General features: G+C 30.8%; 2 protein-coding genes across 3 annotated transcripts in view; both read right to left on the bottom strand.

Annotated features, from left to right (window-relative positions):
* The window catches only part of LOC135131866 (uncharacterized), a 94833-nt gene that overhangs the window by 58485 nt on the left and 18740 nt on the right, over window positions 1–17608 (bottom strand). The gene's annotated exons all lie outside the window — the stretch shown is intronic.
* On the bottom strand, window positions 15847–17604 carry LOC135132220 (myb-like protein X). Of its 2 annotated transcripts, none has more exons than XM_064060229.1 (2): window positions 17515–17604; window positions 15847–17462 (listed from the first exon to the last, which is right to left on the bottom strand). In XM_064060229.1, exons 1-2 carry the CDS (start codon window positions 17571–17573, stop codon window positions 15863–15865), a joined length of 1659 nt encoding a protein of 552 aa, XP_063916299.1. In that variant the 5' UTR covers window positions 17574–17604; the 3' UTR covers window positions 15847–15862. The 2 variants fall into 2 exon arrangements, with proteins under 2 accessions (XP_063916299.1, XP_063916298.1); XM_064060228.1 differs by having other exon boundaries at window positions 17512–17598.

The following is a 17608-nucleotide window of genomic DNA, read 5'->3' as shown; positions in this document are numbered from 1 at the left end:
CCAAAACTGAAATATCGAAAAATTAAGAAATCCAAAGTTGAAAAATCGAGAAATCGAAAAGCCGAAAAATCGAAAATTCAAAATATTGTTATACATCTACAATTTTGTTTTTTTTTTTTTTCAAACACGGATTCATAAACCACAAATGAAGGAGTATATTATTTTATAAAATTTAAATAACATTTCGTATTGAAAAACTTGGAGATGACGTCATTCTAATAAAAATCCGGACAGACGGCAGACAGACAGACGGAAACGGGAGACCTATTTTTTCGTAATTTAGTGGTCATAAAACGTCGAGATGTAGAGTGGAAATAGTACGAGAAGAACATCATAACAGCACTCAGGTTTTGACCAGTGGTATATCATCAGTCTGAAATGGGGACATTCTAAAAACATCTTTCCATGGTAGAACAAAACTTTGTCTTTATTTCATGACTAACTATAAAGAAAATGTTTTTTAGTAGACGTTATGAAAATTACAGTATGATCTGGTTTTCTGGTTCCATAATTTTTGTTTCACTCTACGTTTATTTTCCTTATAACACCGAAAATACAAAATTACAAAAACATTAAAAAACTGGTATTGAAATATTGGCAGATGTACATCCGTTTTGTGGAGAAGACGGGACTCGCTACAAATTGCCGTCGTATATATGTAAAATATTTAAAAAGATTTAACACCACATAAATTTGAATTATAAATTGATACAGAGATTTTGAGTAAAGCTAGATCCAAATTAGGAGGTTTTTTAGGGGCGCACGGCCAGCTGCGTTTTTATTAAATCTTTTCCCATTTACAACCACATTATGAGTATTTATCACGTGAGTTTTAATTTTTCCAAGAAGTAAACACGTTTTACTGCAAAATCAAATATGATGAAAATTAGACATTATGGAGCGAAATATGACGAAGTAGCTTAATGGTTCCAAACGACTTTTATTAATGTTAAAAAAATGTTAATGTAAGTTTAGCGACAAGTTCTTGTGTTTTAAAAATATTCAGATTACGAAACAACATTGCAAATTTCCATTTCCTTTATTTATTTTTTTTTCACGCTAACTTATTAACTTGTAAATGTTTAATGAAGTTAAACGGTTTTTTAAATTAATTACATTGCTATTATTATTAACTCATTTGCGTAAGTATAAAGTAGGATAACTACAACAAGCGTAATAAATAAAAGTCCGGAATAATGCAATTTACGTATCGGTTCGTATTAACATGAAAATTATTTCCTTACTATCATTTCTTCAAATTCTTTATTACCGTTCCAAAGAAATTCTACGAACGGAATTTAATTAAAGCGTTTGAAAACATCCATTGATTTTTGACGTTATTATATACTCCTTAATATTTATTTAAAAAATAACGTATTACAATCAGTGTAAATGTTTTCATTTTGGTGTTCTGGTTAGATAATGCAGCGAATTATTTTTTATCAATGTTGTGGGAATCTTACACCAAAATAAAAAACCTCTCGCGATATTCTCACATTCGTTCTCGTAATAACAACAATTATGATAACTAAAATACGTCGTCATTTAAACATAATTTAAAACATTTTTTAATCAGCCACAAAAATTGACAAGGGGGTTATTAACTTCAGACTGAAGGTCTTCAGTTATTTATAGACCGAACTAAAAACTTTCAGTTTGAGTGCAAATCAATATCACAACCGCCTAAAAACTCCTTAATTATTTTTATTCTTGATTTCTACACTTTTGGCACCGTCTGTACACCGAAAAGTCGTCGCTGTTTCAACACGTTTCCGCACTTTTACAAAATGTGTTATTAGTTTTATCGCCGTTTTTTGCACTTAAGTACTAATTACACAGTTGGCTATTGTTCGCACCAAGCTTGACTGTTATTCTTATTACACTCATTTACATTGAAATGAGTGCCAGGAAATTCGTTTCAATATTTACCTGCAGAAGTTATACATCCCCTTCCAGGTAAAGGGATGACTTTTACAGCATCTTTATCAAAATCCCTTTTCAACGAATCGCTTTCGTCGGCTTAACTTGATGTATTCAGACCTCCTCGGGCTCTGTGGATGTTTAAATTATGAAAAGACTTTTCTCATTATTATTGCAAAACTTTATAATACAAGTCGTAAATTCGGGGAGCTTAAAAGCGCTTTTTATCTAGAGCTGCGGCCGTTATTCAAGTTCCCTTTGTACCTGTGTTTTAAGTGCTATAAAGTTGCCAACTTTTCGGTGGATAAGAGGATATAAGTTGTATTGTGAAAGTTGCTCTTACAAATTTATGTACATTTTAATTGTTTCATTGTTTTTATTACTTCGTGGGCGTAAGTTAAAGAAGTATTGTAATCGAGTCCATTGGATGACTGGCTATTTTTATGTTTTCTCGACGTTTCATGACCCCTAGAGAATTTTTCGTTTTTTCAACTTTAATTTTCTCAATTTCTCGACTCCAAATTTTTCAATTTTTCGTTTTTTCAATTTCCCGATTTACAATTTTCATTTTCTCGATTGTATATCACAATTTTTCGTTTTTTCATTTCCTTTATTTTTGAATGATTCTTTCGATTTTATAATTTTTCGTGTATTCAGTTATTCAAATTTTCAGTCTTCGATTTCCTAGATTTTCCAGTTTTTAATTCTTTCAGTTTTGAAATTTTTGAAATTCTAGTTAACCGATTTTCCTATTTCTATGGTTTTAAAAATTTCGTTTTTTGATTTTGAACTTGTTCGATTTTTAAGTTACTCAATTTTTAATCTTTTTCGTTTCTTCAAATTTTTAGGGATATCGTCCAATTTTGTCGTTTTTTTCTCTTTCTTTCTATTCACATTTTTTGGCGGCTTTATTTGCACATTTTTTTTAGACCTCTGGCGAATTTTTTTTTAATATCTTTATGTAGCATTTTTTGGCCACTGTTTGTGTTTTTGTTTTTATCCCATTTTTTTCTCTTTTTTCCTTAATCACTTTTTTGTCACTTTTCTTGTTCCTTTATTGACGCCTTTTTTGGGCTGCTTTTTCCGTTCCAAAAACTATTAAAAAAAAGAACAGGAAAAAAAACGAAACAAGGCAATAAAAAAAGTTCAAGAATATACAAAAAAAGAATGTGGAAAAAAAGCGGAAAAAGAAAATGAAGAGGTGATAAAAAAAGGGGAGACACAAAAAGACGAACAAAAAAAAAAACAAAAATGACAAGTCGTTAAAAACACGAAAAAGAAAAAAAAGGAGTAAGAAAAACATTGACAAATCGAATAATTGAAAAAATTAAACTACAAATCGAAAAATGAAAAATTAAAAACTTGAGAAATTCAAATCAAAAAATTCCAAAGTAGGAAAACTGAAAAACTGAAAAATTTAAACTTAAAAACTCGTGAAAAACTGAAAAAACAAAAAAATTGAAGATTTTTTTTTTTATATCTTTGTGTTTTTGTTTTTGTCTCCTTTTTTTCTCTTTTTTCCTTAATCACTTTTTTGTCACTTTTCTTTCTCCTTTATTGACGCCTTTTCTGGGTTCCTTTTTCCGTTCCAAAAACTATTAAAAAAGGGAACAGGAAAAAAACGAAACAAGGCAATAAAAAAAGATTCAAGAATACACATAAAAAAGAATGTGGGAAAAAAGCGGAAAAAGATAATGAAGAGGGGATTAAAAAAGGGGAGAGAGAAAAAGACGAACAAAAAATAAACAAAAATGACAAGTCGTTAAAAACACGAAAAAGAAAAAAAGAGTACAAAAACATTGACAAATCAAATAATTGAAAAAATTAAACTACAAATCGAAAAATGAAAAATCAAAAACTCGAGAAATTCAAATCAAAACAATCCAAAATTGGAAAACTGAAAAACTGAAAAATTTAAACTTAAAAACTCGTGAAAAACTGAAGAAACACAAAAAATTGAAGATTTTTTTTATATCTTTATGTAGCATTTTTGGGCCCTGTTTATTGTGTTTTTGTTTTTGTCTCCTTTTTTTCCCTTTTTTCCTTAATCATTTTTTTGTCACTTTTCTTTCTCCTTTATTGACGCCTTTTTTGGGCTCCTTTTTCCGTTCCAAAAACTATTAAAAAAGGGAACAGGAAAAAACGAAACAAGGCAATAAAAAAAGGTTCAAGAATACACAAAAACAGATGTGGAAAAAAAGCGAAAAAGGATAATGAAGAGGTGATTAAAAAAGGGAGAGAGGAAAAGACGAGCAAAAAAACAAAAATGACAAGTCTTTAAAAACACGAAAAAGAAAAAAAAAGATAAAAAAAACATTGACAAATCGAATAATTGAAAAAATTAAACTACAAATTGAAAAATAAAAAAGTAAAAACTCGAGAAATTTAAACTTAAAAACTCGTGAGAAACTGAAGAAACAAAAAAAATTGAAGATTTTTTATATCTTTATGTAGCATTTTTTGGCCCCTGTTTATTGTGTTTTTGTTTTTGTCTTCTTTTTTTTTCCTTTTTTCCTTAATCACTTTTTTGTCACTCTTCTTTCTCCTTTATTGACGCCTTTTTTGGGCTCCTTTTTCCGTTCCAAAAACTTTTAAAAAAGGAAACAGGAAAAAAACGAAACAAGGCAATAAAAAAAGGTTCAAGAATACACAAAAAGAATGTGGAAAAAAGCCGAAAAAGATAATGAAGAGGTGATTAAAAAAGGGGAGAGAGAAAAAGACGGACAAAAAAACAAGTCGTTAAAAACACGAAAAAGAAAAAAAAGAGTAAAAAAAGCATTGACAAATCGTGTAATTGAAAAAATTAAACTACAAATCGAAAAATGAAAAATTAAAAACGCGAGAAATTCAAATAAAAAAATTCCAACGTTGGAAAACTGAAAAATTTAAACTTAAAAACTCGTGAAAAACTGAAGAAACACAAAAAATTGAAATTTTTTTTATATATCTTTATGTAGCATGTTTTGGCCCCTTTTTATTGTGTTTTTGTTTTTGTTCCCTTTTATCTCTTTTTTCCTTAATCACTTTTTTGTTACTTTTCTTTCTCCTTTATTGACACCTTTTTTGGGTTCCTTTTTCCGTTCCAAAAACTATTAAAAAAGGGAACAGGAAAAAAACGAAACAAGGCAATAAAAAAAAGTTCAAGAATACACAAAAAAGAATATGGAAAAAAAGCGGAAAAAGATAATGAAGAGCTGACTAAAAAAGGGGAGAGAGAAAAAGACGAATAAAAAAAAACAAAAATGACAAGTCGTCAAAAACACGAAAAAGAAAAAAAAAGAGTAAAAAAAAAACATTGACAAACCGAATAATTAAAAAAATTAAACTACAAATCGAAAAATGAAAAATTAAAAACGCGAGAAATTCAATTCAAAAAATTCCGAAGTTGGAAAAGTGAAAAACTGAAAAATTTAAACTTAAAAACTCGTGAATAATTGAAGAAACAAAAAAAATTGAAGAATTTTTTTTTATATCTATATGTAGCATTTTTTGGCCCTGTTTATTTTGTTTTTGTCTCCTTTTTTTGTCTTTTTTCCTTAATCACTGTTTTGTCACTTTTCTTTCTCCTTTATTGACGCCTTTTTGGGTTCCTTTTTCCGTTCCTTAAATTATTAAAAAACGGAACAGGAAAAAAACGGCAATAAAAAAGTTCAAGAATACAGAAAAAAAGAATGTGGAAAAAAAGCGGAAAAAGATAATGAAGAGATTATTGCAAAAGGGGAGAGAAAAAGACGAACAAAAAAAACAAAAATGACATGTCGTTAAAAACACGAAAAAGAAAAAAAAACAGTAAAAAAAGCATTGACAAATCGAATAATTCCAAAAATTAGACTACAAATTGAAAAATGAAAAATTAAAAACTCGAGAAATTCAATTCAAAAAATTCCAAAGTTGCAAAACTGAAAAACTGAAAAATTTAAACTTAAAAACTCGTGGTAAACTGAAGAAACAAAAAAAATTGAAATTTTTTTTTATATCTTTATGTAGCATGTTTTGGCCCCTGTTTATTGTGTTTTTGTTTTTGTCTCCTTTTTTTCTCTTTTTTCGTTAATCACTTTTTTGTCACTTTTCTTTCTCCTTTATAGACGCCTTTTTTGGGCTCCCTTTCCCGTTCCAAAAACTATTAGAAAAGGGAACAGGAAAAAAACGAAACAAGGCAATAATAAAATGTTCAAGAATACACAAAAAGAATGTGAAAAAAAGCGGAAAAAGATAATGAAGAGCTGATTAAAAAAAGGGAGAGAGAAAAAGACGAATAAAAAAAAAACAAAAATGACAAGTCGTCAAAAACACGAAAAAGAAAAAAAAAAGAGTAAAAAAAACATTGACAAACCGAATAATTAAAAAAATTAAACTACAAATCGAAAAATGAAAAATTAAAAACGCGAGAAATTCAATTCAAAAAATTCCGAAGTTGGAAAGTGAAAAACTGAAAAATTTAAACTTAAAAACTCGTGAATAATTGAAGAAACAAAAAAAATTGAAGAATTTTTTTTTATATCTTTATGTAGCATTTTTTGGCCCTGTTTATTTTGTTTTTGTCTCCTTTTTTTGTCTTTTTTCCTTAATCACTATTTTGTCACTTTTCTTTCTCCTTTATTGACGCCTTTTTTGGGTTCCTTTTTCCGTTCCAAAAATTATTAAAAAACGGAACAGGAAAAAAGCGGCAATAAAAAAGTTCAAGAATACAGTAAAAAAGAATGTGGAAAAAAAGCGGAAAAAGATAATGAAGAGATTATTACAAAAGGGGAGAGAAAAAGACGAACAAAAAAACAAAAATGACAAGTCGTTAAAAACACGAAAAAGAAAAAAAAGGGTAAAAAAAAGCATTGACAAATCGAATAATTCCAAAAATTAGACTACAAATCGAAAAATGAAAAATTAAAAACACGAGAAATTCAATTCAAAAAATTCCGAAGTTGGAAAACTGAAAAACTGAAAAATTTAATCTTAAAAACTCGTGAGAAACTGAAGAAACAAAAAAAATTTAAGAATTTTTTTTATATCTTTATGTAGCATTTCTTGGCTCCTGTTTATTGTGTTTTTGTTTTTGTCTCTTTTTTTCTCTTTTTTCCTTAATCACTTTTTTGTCACTTTCCTTTCTCCTTTATTGACGCCTTCTTTGGGCTCCTTTTTCCGTTCCAAAAACTATTAGAAAAGGGAACAGGAAAAAAACGAAACTAGGCAATAAAAAAGGTTCAAGAATACATAAAAAAGAAAGTGGAAAAAAGCGGAAAATATAATGAAAAAGTGATTAAAAAAGGGGAGAGAAAAAGACGAACAAAAAAAAACAAAAATGACAAGTCGTTAAAAACACGACAGAGAAAAAAAAAGAAAAAAAAACACTGACAAATCGAATAATTGACAAAATTAAACTACAAATCGAAAAATGAAAAATCAGAAGCTCAAGAAATTCAAATCAAAAAATTCCAAATTGGAAAACTAAAAAACTGCTTGTACAGGGTGGCAAAAAAAAATCAGTGAATGAGCCAATTTGTTTGATTTGTGATAACGTCATTAGTTTAATCGAGGGGATGAACCGAAAAATCTTAACTGTGACAATTTTCCTAATCGTGGTTTAAGTTGTGGACAAATTAAAACCCCATGTACTTAGGGAAAACCTCGTTCATTAGACCGATAGAGAGTAGAGAGTGACTCCTACTCATGGGTAATTTCTCCATTGTTAGCTATCGTAGAGCTAAAAGTCGTCCGTATTAGATAAAGAAAGAAAAAATTAATTGCGGCGACAATTTCACGTTTTATGGAAACGTCGGCTCCCATTTTCTCTTGCGTGTTTACTGTTTACAAATAGTTATTAAAATTTTCATGGTTAAAAATTTGACCGAACTTCACACCATAGATGCTAAATCATCCATATCCATTCGTGTCTAAACGTAGTCAACAAGTGTATCGTGTTGATCGTGTTGCTTTCAAGCAATAAAAATAGTTATCAGCCAGAATAATAAATAATTAATAATAATTAATCACTAATGAGCGATTAGATACTACGATCGTTGCATCATCGAATACTCTTTTCCTACAAAAATAAAGCTGACTACTGACAACACAGAATAACAACCGCAGAAACAATTATTTATTATTAACGTCCTCAACAACGGTTTTATTGCTTGAACTTTGCGCTTTTGTAGAATTTTGGAAACATGGAGTTGTTTGCTGGAAAATTGGTCAAGGATGCGTGTTGATTAATAATCGTCACGGATGCTCCGGGGATTATCCCAATTCCGACAAAATGGAACCACTCGATGTAATCCTCTTACTCGAAGAAATCGCCGAAATTACTGTGATATTAATTTTAATTGATCTGCGCTAATTTCGCTTTATCGCTTTTTTACGCTGTTTATTTTCTGTAATTGGTGTTAGGTAAAAAAGAATACGAAGAAGTCAGCACGGCTCGAGGTAAACAAAGAACTCTGACTCACGCTAACCGCAAGACTGATAAACTTCGATTTTATCCTGGGAGAATTAATCAAAAGACCATTAGGCGACGGTGAGTAAGTGAGAAATATTGTATAACAAATCTGTCCTGAGTAATGGGACCGCATTTTTTCACACTCGCTCATAAACTCCGAAATCCACATATTTTCAGGGATAAGCTTTTCGTATGTATTGGTTCTGGTATTGTCGTTTTCTCGATTCGTACACTTCGACACACTTTTACTGGTGTACCTACAAACCTAGTAAGAAAAATTACACGTTTAGTAGACTAATATAAATGCAGCTGATGATTATGGCAGGAAGTGCAATGACAAGTGAGAAATTTTTGTCGTAACGGGGACATTGACTGTGCTCGTCGGAGTTTCTTCAATTTTTTCAGTTTTTCACGAGTTTTTAAGTTTAAATTTTTCAGTTTTTCAGTTTTTCAACTTTGGAATTTTTTGATTTGAATTTGTCGAGTTTTTAATTCTTCATTTTTCGATTTGTAGTTTAATTTTTTCAATTATTCGATTTGTCAATGTTTTTTTATTCTTTTTTCTTTTTCGTGTTTTTAACGACTTGTCATTTTTGATTTTTTTGTTGGTCTTTTTCTCTCTCCCCTCTTTTAGTCATCTCTTCACTTTCTTTTTCCACTTTTTTTCCACTTTTTTTCCACTTTTTTTTTGTGTATTCTTGAACCATCTTTCGTTTTTTTTCCTGTTCCGTTTTTTAATAGTTTTTGGAACGGAAAAAGGAGCCCCAAAAAGGCGTCAATAAAGGAGAAAGAAAAGTGACAAAAAAGTGATTAAGGAAAAAAGAGAAAAAAAAGAAGACAAAAACCAAAACACAATAAACAGGGGCCAAAAAATGCTACATAAAGATATAAAAAAAATTCTTCAATTTTTTTGTGTTTCTTTAGTTTTTCAGGAGTTTTTAAGTTTAAAATTTTCAGTTTTTCAGTTTTCCAACTTTGGAATTTTTTGATTTGAATTTCTCGAGTTTTTAATTTTTCATTTTTCAATTTGTAGTTTAATTTTTTCAATTATTCGATTTGTCAATGTTTTCTTTCTTTTTTTTTCGTGTTTTTAACGACTTGTCACTTTTGTTTTTTTTTTGTTCGTCTTTTTCTCTCTCCCCTTTTTTAATCACCTCTTCATTACCTTTATCCGCTTTATTCCACATTCTTCTTTTGTGTATTCTTGCGCCTTGTTTCGTTTTTTCCTGTTCCGTTTTTTAATAGTTTTTGGAACGGAAAAAGGAGCCCAAAAAAGGCGTCAATAAAGGAGAAAGAAAAGTGACAAAACAGTGATTAAGGGAAAAAGAGAAAAAAAGGAGACAAAAGCAAAAACACAATAAACAGGGGCCAAAAAATGCTACAAAAAGATATAAAAAAAATGTCAATTTTTTTTGTTTCTTCAGTTTTTCACGAGTTTTTAAGTTTAAATTTTTCAGTTTTTCAGTTTTCCAACTTTGGAATTTTTTTATTTGAATTTCTAGAGTTTTTAATTTTTCATTTTTCGAGTTGTAGTTTGATTTTTTCAATGATTTGATTTGTCAATGTTTTTTTTACTCTTTTTTTTCGTGTTTTTAACGACTTGTCATTTTTGTTTTTTTTGTTCGTCTTTTTCTTTCTTCCCTTTTTTAATCACCTCTTCATTATCTTCTTCCGCTTTTTTTCCACATTCTTTTTTGTGTATTCTTGAACCTTTTTTTATTGCCTTGTTTCGTTTTTTTCCCGTTCCCTTTTTTTAATAGTTTTTGTAACGGAAAAAGGAACCCAAAAAAGGCGTCAATAAAGGAGAAAGAAAAGTGACAAAAAAAGTGATGAAGGAAAAAAGAGAAAAAAAGAAGACAAAAACAAAAACACAATAAACAGGGGCCAAAAAATGCTACATAAAGATATAAAGAAATCTTCAATTTTTTTGTTTCTTCAGTTTTTCACGAGTTTTTAAGTTTAAATTTTTCAGTTTTTCATTTTACCAACTTTGGAATTTTTTGATTTGAATTTTTCGAGTTTTTAGTTTTTCATTTTTCAATTTGTAGTTTAATTTTTTCAATTATTCGATTTGTCAATGGTTTTTTATCCTTTTTTTTTTCTTTTTCGTGTTTTTAACGACTTGTCATTTTTGTTATATTTGTTCGTCTTTTTTCTCTCTCCCCTTTTTAATCACCTCTTCATTATCTTTTTCCGCTTTTTTTCCACACTTTTTTTGAACCTTTTTATTGCCTTGTTTCGTTTTTTCCCTGTTCCCTTTTTTAATAGTTGTTGGAACGGAAAAAGGGTCAAAAAAATGCGTCAATAAAGGAGAAAGAAAAGTGACAAAAAAGTGATTAAGGAAAAAAGAGAAAAAAAGAAGACAAAAACAAAAACACAATAAACAGGGGCCAAAAAATGCTACATAAAGATATAAAAAAAATCTTCATTTTTTTTTTGTTTCTTCAGTTTTTCACGAGTTTTTAAATTTAAATTTTTCAGTTTTTCAGTTTTCCAACTTTGGAATTTTTTGATTTGAATTTCTCGAGTTTTTAATTTTTCATTTTTCGATTTATAGTTTAATTTTTTCAATTATTCGATTTGTCAATGTTTTTTTTTTAATCATTTTTTCTCTTTCGTGTTTTTAACGATGTAATTTTTGTTTTTTTTGTTCGTCTTTTTCTCTCTCCCCTTTTTTTAATAAACTATTCATTATGTTTTTACGTTTTTTTTCCACATTTTTTTTTTTGTATATACTTGAACCTTTTTTATTGCCTTATTTCATTTTTTTCCTGTTCCTTTTTTTAATAGTTTTTGGAACGGAAAAAGGAGCTCAAAAAAGGCGTCAATAAAAGAGAAAGAATTGACAAAAAGTGATTAAGAAAAAAGAGAAAAAAAGGACACAAAAACACAATAAACAGGGGCCAAAGATATAAAAAAAAAATCAAAAAATGCGCCAGAGCTCTTAAAAAAAATGTGCAAATAAAGTCGACAAAAAAATGTGTATAGAAAAAAGAGAAAAAAACGACAAAATTGGTCGATATCCCTAAAAATTTAAAGAAACCAAAAATTGCAAAGTCGAAAGTTTTAAAAATTGAGTAACTTAAAAATCGAAAAAGTTCAAAATCAGAAAACGAAATATTGAAAATCAAAGAAATCGGAAAATCGGTTAACTGGAAATTCAAAAATTTAAAAACTGGAAAATCGAGGAATTGAAAAATCAAAGACTGAAAATTTGAAAAACTGAATACAGGAAAAATTATAAAATCGAAAGAAACATTCAAAAATAAAGGAAATATAAAAACGAAAAATTGTGGTATAAAATCGAGAAAATGAAAATTAAAAATTGAGAAAACGAAAAATCGAAATGAAAAATTACAATATCGATAAATTGAAAAATTGCAAATCGGGAAATTGAAAAAACGAAAAATTAAAAAATTTGAGAGAGAAAAACATTGAAGTACCCATATGCCCAATATTACAATATTTTCTAAATTTACGCTCTGGAAATAAAAATAAAAAGAATAAAACGATAAAAAAGGGACGAAGAATAAAATGATAAAAAAGGGACGAAGAAAAAAAATTGAAAAGTCGAAAAATTGAAAAATTAAAAATCGAAAACTCGAGACATTCAAATCGAAAAATCAGAAGTTGGAAAACTGAAATATTTAAAAAAAATTTACGAAGAAAAAAGGCATTAAAAACGGCAAAAAATTTCAATAAAAACATAAAAAAAAGAAAAAATTAATAAATGGGGACAAAAAACGTGACAAAAAGAGCTCTTAAAAAAACGCCAAAACAACGCCAAAAAGCGGCAAAATGCATTAAAGAAACTATGAAACTAGGAAAAAAGGGGTCAAAACTAGGCGTCAAAAAAATGACAAAAAATGTGAATAAGAAAAATGTATTAGAAAAGAAAGTCAAAAAACGACAAGAAAGGAGTAAAAAACAATATATACTTATAATACAAATATACTTAAAATACGTATAAAATTTGACACATGGTGACAGATTACAATATTTTCTAAGCTTACGCTCGGGAAGCAAAAAGAGATAAAGTTGGCGATAAAAAAGGAGAGGAACAAAAAAGCGTCAAAAAAGGACAAATGGAAAAAGAGAACGAAAAAATGAAAAAATCTAGAATTGAAAAATAGAAAAATTGAAAACCGAAAAACTGTAAGTGGAAAAATTGAAAAATCCAAAAAAAAAAAATTTCACATTGAAAAAAAGAACTATTAAATGACAACATTAAAAAATAAGGAAAATAAGAAACGAAACGAAAAATTGCAGAAATGAAAAATTGAAAAACCGAAAAATTGAAAAACCGAAAAATTGAAAAACCGAAAAATTGAAAATCGAGAACTTGAGAAATTCAAATCGAAAAATCGCAAAATCTAAAAATTGAAAAATTCAAAAGTTGGAAAATTGAAGAATTGAAAAATTTTTTACGAAGAAAAAAGCCATAAAAACGCCCAAAAAAATTCAACAAAAACACTACGAAATAAACTGATAAATAGGGACGAAAAACGTAACAAAAAGAGCTCATTAAAAAAACGCAAAAAACGCAAAAAATGTTCGTAAAAAGAGTGTCAAGAAAGCAATAAAAATGCGGCAAAAGAAACTATGATAAAAAATATGAAGAAAGAAAGGGGGAGAAAAAAGCGGCAAAAAATGTGTGTTGGAAAAAAAAAGGCAAAAAAGACAAGAAAGGACAAAAAATGCAAATATCCCTAAAATACGGACAAAATTTGACACACGCAGACAGACAGACGGAAACCGGAGATCTATGTTTTCATAGTCTAGGGATCCTAAAACGTCGGGAAAACATTGCAATGCTTATACTACAATATTTTCTAAACTTACGTTCGGGAAGTAAAAAGATAAAAAACGAGAAGAAGAAAAACAAAAAGGGCTCATTAAAAATACCAAAAATTTACAAAAAAAATGTTTAGAAAACACCAAAAATGCACCCAAAAACCATTAAAGAAACTATGCAAAAAACAGAACAAGAAAAAAGACAAAAAAAGACGAATAAAGGGTATCAAAAAGCAGATAAAAGGGGTCAAGGAAGGTAACAAAAAATGTGTGTTAGAAAAAAAGGCAAAAGACGACAAGAAAAGGCAAATGAAAAATAAGATTTAAAGGGGGAAAAAACCGCAAAGATAATGATTAAAGGGACAAAGAAAACGATTAAAGAAACAAAAAAGCTTAAAAGCTAACAAAAAGGAGAAAAAAGGGCCATAAAGAAGACGATTTAAAAAAGAGGGGAGGGGATTAAAAGGCAATAAAAAAAATTAAAACATAGGGGCCAAAAACGTGACAAAAAGAGGTCATTAAAATACAAAAAAACCGCCAAAAATGCGTGTAAAAAAAGAGTGCACGACAAAAAACGCCAAAAAACACTAAAAGGAGGATCAAGAAAAAAATGGAAGATTGAAGAAACGAAAACTGAAAAAATTAAAATTGAGACAACAAAAAATTATAAAATCGGAACACTGAAAATCAAAACATTGACAAAATAAAGAAAAACTCGAATTGAAAAATTACAAATAGAAAATTTGAATAAATGAAAAATTAAATGAAATCGAAAAATTGAAAATTTCAAAATTAAAAACTGGAAAAATTTTAAATGGAAAAATTGCAAAATAAAAAAATTGAAGAAAGTTTAAGTTGACATTGAAGAAACTGAAGAGAAAAATTGGAAAGTCCCAAATGGAAAAATTGAAGAAACGAAATATGTACTGAAAAAATAAGACAACAAAAAATTCGTCCCAAAAAATGCAACAAAAATTTGTGTAAAAAAAAGAGGATGAAAAAACAACAAACAAAAAAGCTTATTAAAAAAGAATAACCTTAAAATACATATAATATTTGACATAGATAGACAGACAAAAATGGGACAGCTATGTTTTTATACTCGAGGGGTCATGAAAAGTCGAGAAAACAAGAAAATAACTATTCGCCGGATAAACTTTATTACAATATTTCGTTAGCTTATGCTCGGAAAGTTGAAAGGAAATTTAAAAAAGGCGAAAAAAGAAGACAAAAAACAGGAGACAAAAAACAGACAAAGAAAAGAGTTGCAAAAAGTGGTCAATGAAATAAATGTAAAAATGGAACAAAAAACACGCAAAAGCGACAAAAAAAGTAGCAAAAAGGTGACGAAAAAACAAAAAAAAGGCTGATAAACGTGACAAAATCCTTCCATTAAAAATACCACAAAAGAACCACAAAAAGTGTGCCAAAATGCAACACCAAAAAAAAAGACACTATCAAAAAAAAAGAGGACCAAGGAAAAAAACGAAAAAAGAGGCGATAGAAAGAATTCCGAAAAACACGCCAAGAGAAAAAAAATTACTCTGATCACAAATAAAAAATAATGACTTTGTTGTACTAACGTTTTGAATTTACTTCAAACTTTTGTTTTATTTATTTATTTGTCTGTCGAAAAATGCGTTCGCTTGACATTTTCTAACGACGCAAATATGTGCACAAAACCTTCTCTATCGTAATTTAGAATAATTTTCAACTCATAATACTCAGAAACCACTTTGACAATAACAGACCCTGGGTAATTAAAATTCATTTAAGCACGTTTACCTTTTTAATTACCCGATAACATACCAGCACCATTCGAAAAATATTTGACGCGAATTCCCACCGAGTGCATTTTTCCCACAAACCATTAGGCACCAAATTCGATATTAATGCCCTAGTCGCTACAATGTCTTCCTCGAGCGACACTTTTGCAAATAATCGCCGTTTTATTTTCACCCATTAAAAACGACTTAATATCCACCATTACTCCCACAGACCTCGGCTTATTTTATGCAAAGCAGGTAAACACTGCTGAACACATAACCGAGATTATCGTGGGAACTCGACTCCGACATCCGTGATAATTGCAACCCAAACACCGACTTCCAGCCGGAAAAACCTGGGGGCTGAAAAGCGTCACAGTTTTACGGTGCCCAATTTGCGAGTGATGCCTCAGCCATAAACTATTTCGCTACCGAGGCATAAATCACGGTAGTCGGCAAAGGTGTAATAAAAGCACCGGAAAAGGGTTAAAAGACTGTCGTAAGTTTTCAAAGAGCACGAAAATCGGACCTCGTTTATCATCAAAATCTACTTCTACGCTAAACAAAGACCGATTTGGATTTTTTTCGCGATTACCTTGAAATGTCAATATCACGTGTAACTGCTGGGAATAATAAAAGGGTAATTAATTCGATTTCTATTTCGTAACGATATTTTTTATTCTATGGCGATTACCTCACGTGTCTGGCAGATTCCCTGCATTTATTACCTAATTTCGCACGGGTGCGATTTCCCACACTTGTCACAGTCGAGCCCGAAAAATCAACAACATTTACGATTTTTCAGGCAATAAAGCACCAAACCGGTCGACCAGATTATAACTGTAGAGCAATTATTTATGCAAATTTTCAACAAAGCAAAGCAAAGTCGACTGCACATTATTATTGTACACACGGAAGCAAAAATGAGGCACGAAACTCGAGCAACAACTTTTTAATCATTTTTTGCTTTCGTTTTCTGTTTCTTCGGTTTTTTCCGCTTCGAAAAATATCTTCCACTGTTTTTGCTTCGTGAAGATCTGGAAGACGTGCTGTCGCTAAAATCACCCTTGCTCTTGAAATTTTTCGAAAATCGCCGTTCCCGATTGCTCGGAAGCAAAAGCGACGTCTGGCGAAACTGCGACAGATTCGACTTAGACGAAGATCTAGATGAAGATTGGGGACGCTCAACTGGTTTTCTGGTTCGTTTTTGACTTTCTTCAATCGGTGCCAGATGTCTAACTTGGTGTGTTTCCTCAATAACCGACTGTTGCACGTCGTAATTCGCAATTTTAGTCTCTTTCGCAATGTTCATAAGGGACAAACGAGAACTGTCAACTGACAGTGTGTCTTTACCAGGTTCGGCGGTGTGCACGCAGAAATCGTTCTTCCTGAAGAACCTAAATATAGATCTTCGTTTCTTCTCTTTAACGGTGACTCCGTCCACTGTGGTTGAAGAATACTCCTTCAATTGACCCTCAGGAACCTCCTTGGTGTGAACACAAATATCATCTTTCTTCTTTCTGAACCTCTTTAGCTTGAATTTGGGTTTGAAGTCGTGCTTGGGTTGCGGTTTGACAGGTTTGTCGTCTTCGGGTTCCCCGAATTTGAGCAAAGGTCGCGTGTCGATCAATCCAGACGGCTGTGACGTAATCTTGGTTCTGGAATAGTCACCTGGTTCGTCTTTCACGTCCTCTGGTTCATCGAACTTCAACAAAGGTCGCGTGTCGATTAACCCAGATGGGTGTGACGTGAGTGTGGCCGTCGAAGGGATTTCTTCTGGTTCCACTTCTTCTTCTTCTGGTTCTACGACTTCTTCTTCTTCCGGTTCTACTACCTCTTCTTCTTCCGGTTCTACTACCTCGTCTTCCGTTTCCTCCCTCTCATCCTCCGTTTCTTCAGTTCTGTCCTCGTCTGTGTCTTCAATCACGCTAGACGGTTTTGACGCAACTTCGCTCGGTTGCTCTTCTTCCAACTCCTCCTTTTCAGGCTCCTTCTCCTTTCTAAACACACTAGACGATATTTTCTTCAGAAGTGGCTGCACTCCATCGTACTTCTTGGGGGTGGTTTTCTTCGCATCATGTTTAATTTTGTGCAAAAACAGTCTCGACTCTCCAGCTTTCAAAGGTCTGAGACCCGAATCTATGTACTTTTTGTCTTCAACGCTATCGTCACTCTGAGCACCAAAATCTTCATTCTCTGACTCAGAATATTCGCCGCCTCCGTATGGCATGTGCAACGCGTTGTACTGCGCCATGACTATAGTGTGAGGACTGCGCGCCTGAGACGAGTGGGATTTATCTTCGTCTTCATCGTCTGGTTCGTAGTCGTCGTCGTCGTCGTCAGGCTCCACGACGTGGATTGTAGAGTCGCGAGGTTCCACTTCACATTGTTGCTTGGTGGAGAAATCTCCACCTTCAAGAGGATTATCAAGAGATTCCTTTTTTGGTGTCAAGATTTTCGAAATATTTCTACTCCTAATCGTCTTTCTGTATCTTCTCGCGGTGAACGAAATTCTAGACCGTCGCCTCGTTCTTTTAACATCTTTGGTCAACCTATAGTGTGAGTGTGTCGTGAAAAAATTCAAACCAAAAGACAATTTACCACGTTTCTTCAATTTTCTTCTTTTTGCGTCTATGGGACCAGTTTTTCTGGATTTTTGGCATTTTTGGTTAGACCAAAGGTTTGTCTTCAGTCATTT

This window comes from Zophobas morio, unplaced genomic scaffold, assembly GCF_036711695.1.
Source record: "Zophobas morio isolate AGI-343-1 ecotype UQ-CSIRO unplaced genomic scaffold, CSIRO_AGI_Zmor_V1 ptg000021l, whole genome shotgun sequence".
Lineage (NCBI taxonomy): Eukaryota > Metazoa > Arthropoda > Insecta > Coleoptera > Tenebrionidae > Zophobas > Zophobas morio.
Note: the sequence above shows the minus strand (reverse complement) of the source record. Positions and strands in the feature narration are given on the sequence as shown.

Excerpts from the sequence above, each read along its gene's own strand:
- LOC135132220 (XM_064060228.1), bottom strand. The coding sequence starts at position 17,573 with ATGCCAAAAATCCAGAAAAACTGGTCCCATAGACGCAAAAAGAAGAAA. Across the intron at positions 17,463-17,511 it reads AAGAAAATTGAAGAAACGTG|GTTGACCAAAGATGTTAAAA; the intron begins GTAAATTGTCTT and ends CTCACACTATAG.